The sequence below is a fragment of the Seriola lalandi genome, unplaced genomic scaffold (assembly GCF_002814215.2).
Source record: "Seriola lalandi dorsalis isolate HSWRI2012SDOR001 ecotype SW California unplaced genomic scaffold, Sedor1 jcf7180002054497, whole genome shotgun sequence".
In the NCBI taxonomy this organism is placed as follows: Eukaryota; Metazoa; Chordata; class Actinopteri; order Carangiformes; family Carangidae; genus Seriola; species Seriola lalandi.
Window position 1 is genome coordinate 1 of NW_019525050.1, and position 9,974 is coordinate 9,974.

At 36.8% G+C, this 9,974-nt stretch overlaps 1 protein-coding gene across 1 annotated transcript in view; it reads right to left on the reverse strand.

Moving 5' to 3' along the window:
- Positions 1-3,920: 3,920 nt before the first annotated feature.
- The window catches only part of esr2b (estrogen receptor 2b), a 14,001-nt gene continuing 7,947 nt past the window's right edge, over positions 3,921-9,974 (reverse strand). Inside the window, exons 6-9 of the mRNA XM_023412943.2 lie at positions 9,323-9,456; positions 6,009-6,192; positions 5,074-5,412; positions 3,921-4,219 (exon numbers count right to left, since the gene is read on the reverse strand). Of these exons, the coding sequence (XP_023268711.1) occupies positions 4,105-4,219; positions 5,074-5,412; positions 6,009-6,192; positions 9,323-9,456 (772 nt within the window). The 3' untranslated portion in view covers positions 3,921-4,104. The remainder of the gene's footprint in view (positions 4,220-5,073; positions 5,413-6,008; positions 6,193-9,322; positions 9,457-9,974) is intronic.

The window sequence follows — 9,974 nt, forward strand, 5'->3', positions numbered from 1 at the left end:
CTATACTATGGCGTTTTATGACTTATTATACTATGACGTTTTTATGACTTTTTATGCCTTACTATACTATGACGTTTTTATGACTTTTTATGCCTTACTATACTATGTCGTTTTTATGACTTATTATACTATAACGTCTTTATGACTTTTTATGCCTTACTATATTATGTCGTTTTTATGCCTTACTATACTATGACGTTTTTATGACTTTTTATGCCTTACTATACTATGTCGTTTTTATGCCTTACTATACTATGTCGTTTTTATGACTTTTTATGCCTTACTATAATATGTCGTTTTTATGCCTTACTATACTATGGCGTTTTATGACTTATTATACTATGACGTATTTATGACTTTTTATGCCTTACTATACTATGTCGTTTTTATGACTTTTTATGACTTTTTATGCCTTACTATACTATGGCGTTTTATGACTTATTATACTATGACGTTTTTATGACTTTTTATGGCTTACTATACTATGTAGTTTTTATGACTTTTTATGCCTTACTATACTATGTCGTTTTTATGACTTTTTATGACTTTTTATGCCTTACTATACTATGGCGTTTTTATGCCTTACTATACTATGGCGTTTTATGACTTATTATACTATAACGTCTTTATGACTTTTTATGCCTTACTATACTATGTCGTTTTTATGACTTTTTATGCCTTACTATACTATGACGTTTTTATGCCTTACTATACTATGACGTTTTTATGACTATACTATGATGTTTTTATGACTTTTTATGCCTTACTATACTATGGCCTTTTATGAATTTTTATGGCTGACTATAAAATTTAGTTTTTATGACATTTTTATGCCTTACTATACTATGACATTTTTATGCCTTACTATACTATGACGTTGTATGACATATGACACTTTTATGACTTTTCATGCCTTACTATACTATGATGTTTTATGGCTTACTATACTATGATGTTTTTATGTTTTATGACTTTCTACACTATTTCATTTTCATGACTTTTTATGCCTTGCTATACTATGACATGTTATGCCCTATCATACATTGACATTTTTATGACATTTCATGCCTTACTATACTATGGCGCTTTATGACCTAATATAGCATGACGTTTTATGCCTTAAAATATTATCTTTTTAAGAAGTTTTATTTTTTAATATAACATGGCATGTTAAGCTTACTACAATAAGACATTTTTATGACGTATTATGCTTTAGTATACAATGACATTTTTATGACATCTTATGTCTTACTATACTTTTACCTATATTATTAATTATACGTCTTAATATTGTATGCCTTTTTCTTGCATTTTATGCCTATCACGTTTTCACTTTAATCTATAAGACTTTTTCACACCTTACTTTAAATAAATACACACATGCATGCATGTATTAAAAGGATTTGTTTTTGATTTGGTTACCATTAACGCAACAATGTGTTAATAGCTTAACAGCACACACGTCACGCTGCCATCTAAGCTGTTAAAGAAGGTGCAACTACATCATATGTCAAGAACTCCAAAATCTGCCCCTTTAAGAATAATTTGATGTCATTCAGAACTCACCCGATGTTGTCCACTTTGGCCATCATGAGTTAATAGCCCTGCAGGTGTTAAACATTGTACAGGGTAAAACAAATGATTGTTTTAAAAATAATTTGTTGTTGGCGGTAGTGTACATGTGGGATTTACCTGAATGCTGCTTTGAAACACTTTCTTCCCTGCTGTTGAAGTTGACTGGTGTCAAAATCTGTAAGATGCCAGACTGAGGAGAACATGAACATAAACGATTCTTTGGGCAGTGAATGTAGCTGTGTACATGCACAATCAAAGATTGTTTAATGTTTCTAATTTACATTGTCAATATCAATATTACAGAGAGGATTTTGTGACATTTGATTTCAAACTCGATGTTTGATCCTGATTTTTTGTACACAACCTGACTCTGCTCAGAAGGCCGACAGAACAGAAACAAACAACAAAAACGTGTAAAGTTTGATTTATTTTGTGAACAGTTATTTATGGGATGTATAGATTGTTGTTTTTGATTGACAATAAACTGTGTTTGCCATGATTTGCTGCTGTATGTTTACTGTATCACTGGGTTAGAGAGAAATCCAGGCTTAGCTGACAGGTCTGACAGGCAAAAAGTTCAACAAGATCTGAGATATGACCGTGTGTGTAGTGCACAAACCACCAAGAGAGATACTTTCAGCATTAGATTTGTTGTTTGAGTGTGTGTGTTCATGCATGTACAAGCCACAGACATCAGGACATAGAAGATAGTGAACATGTATCTGTCTATTACAAGTGGATAATCTGGCACCAAGGCTGAGTTTACACTGGCAGAAAAGTGGCACAGCTCATGACTCTATATCAAAGAAGCATCTTAATGGTGCATTTGGGGCAGTTTATCATTTATTTGTCCATTAATTTGAACTTGGAAGAAACCAAATAACCGACTGTTCTTTCTAAGACAACAGTAGTTTGGTTAATGAGAACACAACCCAAAAAACCACTGCAAACAAGCCCAAAAACATGAGGTTTTACACATGTAAGAAGACAAATTGTTTAAGGATTTAAAGCCAACAGTTCTTTGCACCTGGAAAGCTATGAGTAACAAAACAAGGAAGTTCTGGACTGATGCTCATATTCAGCCCTTTCCTCCCCTTGTAATCACTGGGGAAGATGCATAAATTACAGCAAAGAATGCTGATGACTCCATCATGTTAAAGTTAATAGTGTGTGGATAACCGGCCACCAAGACTCTGTCCATTCACAAACCTGGATTTACTAATGGAGGGTAAAACTAAACCTAAACAAAGAAAATATAACAATGCAGATATAGTTTAACTCTGTTTAGACATTCTGCAGGTGTTTGTCAAAGTTACAACATTAGCAGAATTATGTTTTGTTGTACAGTCTATGTGTAAGTACTTAGGATACCATTTATTAGGGAAAGAGTCACTCACTCACATACATACATATGCTAATGTAATTATGGCCGCACACATACAATAAGCACGTTACAAAAGTACAGCTGAGCCTGACAGGTCATTTGTCATTAACCTTAAGTGTATAATGTATGTGTATACAGTAAATGAGCATTAGGTTAAATTTGAATGGCTTTTCTTCTACTTTCTTCTACTTCTAATTTCCAAGTAATATGATTCTTTATAATATTAACAACACTGTTAACATGGTTTACAAAGAGATGTTGGCTGGTAGACAACAATTAGCAAGTAATATTAAAATGTTAGAACTGCCCAGTTTGCAAGGTAATACATTAACTTTAACCTTTAGCTTTTAGAGATTATATCAGTTCAATTTAGTATTATACATTTTAGCTAATGTGTTTCTTCAGTTTTGCTGGTGGGTGCTAGGTCAACTGATTTTTCCTTTATGGTAAAGACGACAGATCTGTGCCACCTCATATTGTATAAATTCAGCCTAAGCTTAACCAGATGAACTGAAAATAAAATTATTTTAACAGTCATTTTGTAAAAAGGCCACAAACTGCTGCTTCTTGACTCCACTGACAATTAAGGTTTGTACAAAGAGTAGAAAAATCCTGGATGAACAGGCACCGATTAAAACACCAAAGTACACAGTAGCAGTGAAGGAGAAAAAATACACCACGGTGTGATAGAAAACACTGCCCTTTTCAGCTGTAGGACCAACAACCCTTATGGAAATAGATACTAACTGTGTGGACCACATGCACCTGTATAAGTCACTGCAGATGGTTTGTGGATGGCTTGTTCTGGATGTTACATCAAGGTGAAAAAAGAGATACAAATACTGCATATCAAAAAAGAGCACAAACTGACTGGCAGAGGTTCAGCTATGTCCTCAGAAACTGTAGTGCACATTCACAAGAAATATTTACGCACACAAAATATACATTCGATCAAAAAATGTTTCTTTTTTCTCCAAAGACTAAAAACATCTCAACAAGAGAAAAAAAGCTTTACCTCACAACAGCACTTGGGTTTTGTTTTGTTTTTTTTGTTTTTTTTAAGCCTTTTTTTTGTTTCCTTTTCTTGATCTTTGGGAGATGGAAAGGTGTCAAGGTTCAATCTCAGTCCGTCTCTGTTAGTCCCATCACCCCTGCAAGGTGGTTTCCATGATAATTCGATCAGCGATGATGCAGTGTGTTGCACCCACAGAGGGATCCCCATCCTGTGCATCCACTGACCACTGCTCCGGATGGATATAACTGTGGGCAAAGTCATTACAGTCAGTTACTAGAGGTGAAGAAATTAGCACATTTACTCACAGTTGGACACCAAGTATTTCTACCTTTCTCCAACAGCTTTAAATATGAGAAAAATATTTTCTTTTACTTCTTTACTCATTTATTTTATCTAAATCTCTCTATTACCCCATCTTCTTCCTTTCCTTTCAACCCCTTCATAACCACCTTTTTCTTTCCTTTATTCCTTATTTTCTTTCCTCCTTACATTTGTCCTTACTACCTTTCTTCCTTCTTTTCTCATTTCTTTACTTCTTTTCCTCCTACCCTCATTTTTCCTCTCCCCCCTCCCCTCTACCTTTCTTTACCCATCTGTCTTTCCTTCTTTCCCTACAGTCCCTTTTCTTTCTGTCCTTGTTCCCTTCTTTCCTTTATTCACATTTTTCTTTCCATCTTTCATTTCCTTCCTTGCTACTTTTCTATTCCTTTGTTCTGTAATTTTGTTTTACCTTCTTTACTTCCCTTTCTTCCTTTCTTTCCTCTTCTCCTTCCATCTGCCCTTGTTTTTTCCTTTTTTCTTTGCAATTCTGCTTTTTCCTCCTCGTGTTTTTACTTCTTTCCCTTTTGCGTTGCTTCTCTCCTTCCTTATTTCCCTGTCTTCACTTTTTTCCTTCCTTTTATCTTGTCCTTACCTCCTTCATCTGATCCGAGAGTGTAGAACCCCTGTAAACTAGAGATATGAATCTATCACCTCAGAATCAGATTCTTGTCCTCTTCACTATGATACTGTTAGTACTGCTTACTGGAATTTCCTTCCTGGCTTTACTGCTTTGAGTTTTCTAAAGAATCAGAGTTTCTCTTTCACCACGTGAACTTACTCGTTGCTGTCCATGTGAGCCACCACCAAATTTTGTGATGGAGGTGTGGACAGCAGGGGTAGAGACTGCAGGTGTGTGTCCATGAGCGGGGCTTCAGCTGGTCTGTGTGGAGGCACAGTGGTGTGGTCGGCATCAGTGGCGGTCTGGTCCGAGCCAGGCTGCAGGTGAGACGAAGGTGGGGGGTATTGGTGCTGGTCAGAGAAAATGTCAGAGCTCGGTGAGGCTGATGTTTGACTGCTGCTGCTGGATGTGTTGGCGTCCAACATCTCCAGCAGGAGGTCGTACACCAGCACCACATTCTTCCTTTTCATGGTGGAAAGGTGGTCCATGCCTTTGTTACTGCAGAGAGAGGAGGGATGACAGTGAACCTACTGCACACAGCTAACGCTGTGCTAAGACACTGCACTAAGACACTGCACACCGATGACACTGCACACAGCTAATAAAAACGGTCTTGGCTCCCTTTATCAAAGGTCTGAAACCAGCTCACAACTATTATTACCTAAACATGGCTAACAGACTTTTGTCATAGCGTTTGTAATATTTTAACACATTTCACAGGATCACATGATAGATGACACACAATAGATTTTTTTTTTAAGCCTAATTATTTTAACTCATAAAAGCCTCTAATAATCACTGGATAATAATATCAAAAATTCATTATTTTGAAATTTAAATACATTTTGTGTACTATATCAACCTTTATAGTCCCATCCAAGGACTATAAAATCAAGTGTAGTGTCTGTATGTATTTATTTCTATGTGATTGTACACAAACCTGTTGAGCATGAGTATTAATGTGTGCATTAATATGCTGAGAGTGGACTAATAAAGAACACATCGGCAAGAGTCTAAATATGTCCTGCTCCAGCATGCTTTTTCAATTATCTTTCTGCTGCTATGTCACCGTTTCCTGTTGTCTCGGTCTGTACCTCATGTGGCGGATATGGGAGAGCAGCATTGTGAGGTGTCCGAGGCGCAGAGTCTGCTGCTGGGTCGTCAGCCCCAGTTTGGAAATGGCCCAGACCAAAGCATCAATCACTGAGTCTAACAGACGCAGCATCTTGTTCCTGCTCTCCAGCTCCTCAGCTGTCTGAGGGGAACTCGTACACAGATCTGAAACAAACAACATAATTGATATCGACCTTTTATGAACCATCGTATATCAGCGATTTATGTCGCCCAGCTCAGTATATCAAAAGTTTCTCCATGATCACAGACATGAGGATATAAATTAATAAGATTAATGTTACCTGCAACTATTATTTAAAATTTCATTCCAGAAGCTTTTACACTTTGTCTTGGTCCCTTGAGGCTGAAATGTTCACACTCCACAACACAAAAATGTTGGCCTAAACCTAAATAAACACAAATTAAATGAAAATCTAACAATAGTGAAATTTACTGAAGGTGTGGTGATAGAAAATACTGTGATTCATCCTCTGGAGACCATAAATACCTGCGGCAGATTTAAGTGACATATGGCCACTTTTTGAGATACCTGGCATGGACCAAAGTGCAAAGGGAATTTTTTGGCCTAATAATGAAGCTAGAGGAAACCTCAGGCTGCCACCAAAGTAATTCGAAATCAATATTTAGGTCCCACTGGCAGTGAGGAAAAAATTAGAGGATTAATAATGGATTTAAAACTCACAGACAGACTAGTCCAGCAAATACATTTGTTGTCATTTATATTTGGCTGTTGTAATTTCTGCAGTTTCTTTGAATGAAGCCTTTATATTCTGAGTCCATTTACAAAATACTGTCAGCTGCATGTTGTACATAAAGTAATTGGTAAATTCTTGATATGTGAAATTTAAGTGACAATTCTAATAGTACGCATTGTCCTTAAAAAAAATAAAAAAATAAAAAAATCTGTAAATCACCCTGTCCACCCACCACCAGGACTGAGGACACAAAGAGCAGTTACGCCACAACATTCAATCTGTCCAGAATCATGAATCTTAAAATTCCTCTCTGCTCATTTGACTTTTCAAACTCAATTTCACTTCTTGCACAATTTGTTCTTTTTTTTTTCCAGCCCAGCTGCAGTGAGGCAGAGTCAACAGAGAAAGAGTCTGTCAGATGACCCTGTACGTGTTTGTGTGTATCAGAGGAACTTGGTTAAACTATATGAGGACACGCACAGAGGTCCCTCACCTCTATGAAACCTGTACAGTGTCTGCTGGTGGTTGTGCGTGAGCTGGGACAGGGAGAGGACACCGTGACCGCTGGGAGCATGTGAAAGGCAAAAAAAAAAAAAAAAACAACCAAAAGCCGCTCTGCAATAAAGTCCATCTTCACAGGTTGTATAATCCAGACTTTTTTCAAATTCAGAGAAAAGGTCAGCCAATGCAACTTCTATGGGAGGATCACCAACATCTTTAACCATGTTGATGATAAAAAACCACATCCAAACGCCTAGTGTGGTGTAACCCTGGTGTGCAGTGTTTACAAAGGCTGTTAAGTTGTCAAATGGTTTTTATCATCCTGGAAAATATTCAATATCTATAAACTTTAAACCAGTAAAATAGTAGAAAACTTAAAAGCACTGAGGAAAAGTACATCTGTGTCACAGTCACAACCCTCTAAATGAGTTATTATGTCCTGCTGATGTTTTTGAGAACAATGAATCCTGGAGGTATTAGGACTTTGTACAAAACTAAATCCTGCCTTCTTTCACTGAGTCAGACTTATTACCACTAAGTTGTGACTTTTTAAATTCAACAAGTTTCTGTAGCCCCACCTATAGCCACAATGTCATCAAGTTAATTTGGTTGCAACTGCACAAAACACTTCAAAAAATAACTTTGATATCCGTCAAAGAGAACACACATACTGTAAAAGTATATGCAAGCATTATTAAAAACCCTATTGGCAGGGTTGTGTTCTGATAGCCGGTTCCATCTTGGATCAGGTTCCTGTTTGGCTAAAAACCCTGTATCTGTAATGAAACCCTCTCCTCTCTCTCTCCTCTCTTTTTTATTAGTAAAGAGAAATGCAGTAAACATTTGATACTTCTCATGTTTAGCCAAAGCTGACAAACATCACCAGCAGCAGATTTTATCACCGTCAGCTTCTAAATCTTAAACCCGTAACATCTAAACTGACCAATACCCCCCATCTAAGCTGGTGTTTTCTGTGACATTATTTATGAAGGAACAGAAACAACACTTTGTAAAAATCACTATACAAACCAGGTGGACCGTGTTTTCATAGTTGAACAGGACCAACAGAGTCTTCACTAAAGAAATGATCAAGACACTCATGTAAATAGAATTTAAGAAAACCTCTTAGATCCTCATAATATTCTCAGACTATCAACTTCTACATGGAGACCTCACAGATTCAGAGCAAGTAGTTAAACAAAAATGTGTCTAAAACATACAGTATTTAATCAGTGTTTCATACTTCTTGTTGTAGCTCCAGTTTGTAAACATAGGATACGCTCTCAATGGTTTAAAGTTTGTCTTAAAACAATATCAACACTGAAACATGCTTTGCTGATAGTTTTGTCATTTTGGAAGAAGTCTGACTGTTGAAGCCTCATCCTAACTTAATATATTAACATATTAACTAACAGTAAACCACATAAACTTGAGCAAATGCTTTACACAAAACGAGGACTGTGGAGTTTGTCCCCCATCACTTACACTGACAGGGAAATTAGGAAGTGATCTGTTAGAGCAAAGCCTGTTCCGATCTCCATCTACTGTTGTGAACCTGTCTTCTCATTATGCTTCCATCAAAACATTATTAAACATCTCTGAGCTTCAGTTGTTCATAACTTTATTCAGTAATAATCGCTAAAAGCTGAACCTCAATAAGCAGATTCAATACTGAATGTTGCTGTCTAACCCAAACCCAAAGTATAAGATATCAAAGAAATTTAGAACTTATTTTAAGGGGCCATGTGAATAAGATATGTGTTTTGGGCTGGAAAAAAAAAAAAAAAAAAAAAAAGAAATCACTTTAAAAGCTGATATTCGTTGTTTTTGCTCTGTTGAGATTAATTTTATCTTGTAGGTCAGATAAGAGAAACGTGTCATTGACTCACTCAGTTAAAGATTATAGTTTCAATAACCACAACAAGGCATACAGACAAACTTATCTGTGTTATGTAAGAACCATAAACACACACACAGACATACACACGGTACTGACTGGACAGGATAAAGCAGATTTCGTGGCTCACTGAGAAGCTAACTCATCTTTCTCAGGGGCAGTAAAGTGAAAACGCACTCACTCGAGTTGAGCAGGATCATGGCCTTCAGACAGACGTACTCTTCCCTCCGAAGCTTCAGCTCTCGAAACCGAGAGGTGGCTGCCAGTAGCATGTCGAAAATCTCCATGATGCCCTCCACGCACTGCCCCTCCTCCCTGCACAGGCAAGAAACAACACTGAGAAGACCGCACCTTGAATCACTTTGCTTATGCAAATATTACAATCACAAGTGACATGGAACATTAAAACAGAATAAAAAAGGAAACTAAAATGAACACAGCATCATAAAAATAAAAACGATAAGGATAGCGTACTGAGATGAGGAAAAGAAACCTGTCACCTGGTATCCCAACCAAATGTACTTTATGTATTAGTTTACTGTTAGTTTCATGAGCTGGAAACGCCATTACACCATTACACGCCCAATATTTAAGAATGGTACTGCCCCCATTTCAAGTGACACTCCTCCACCTTATCAAACAGCCATGGTAACTGATCTAGAGCTAAAGTGTGCCACAGAGGTGATGCTGGTGCAGAGGAGGCTGTCCATTAACCTTGTGTCAGTTCTGTCAAATTCAGTAACTGTGGCTTCTGTGGCTGAGTCTTGGTCAGATTTCATTTTTCACCTTTTGTACTACTCTTCTCTGTTTTCATGTTAACAATATATATATAT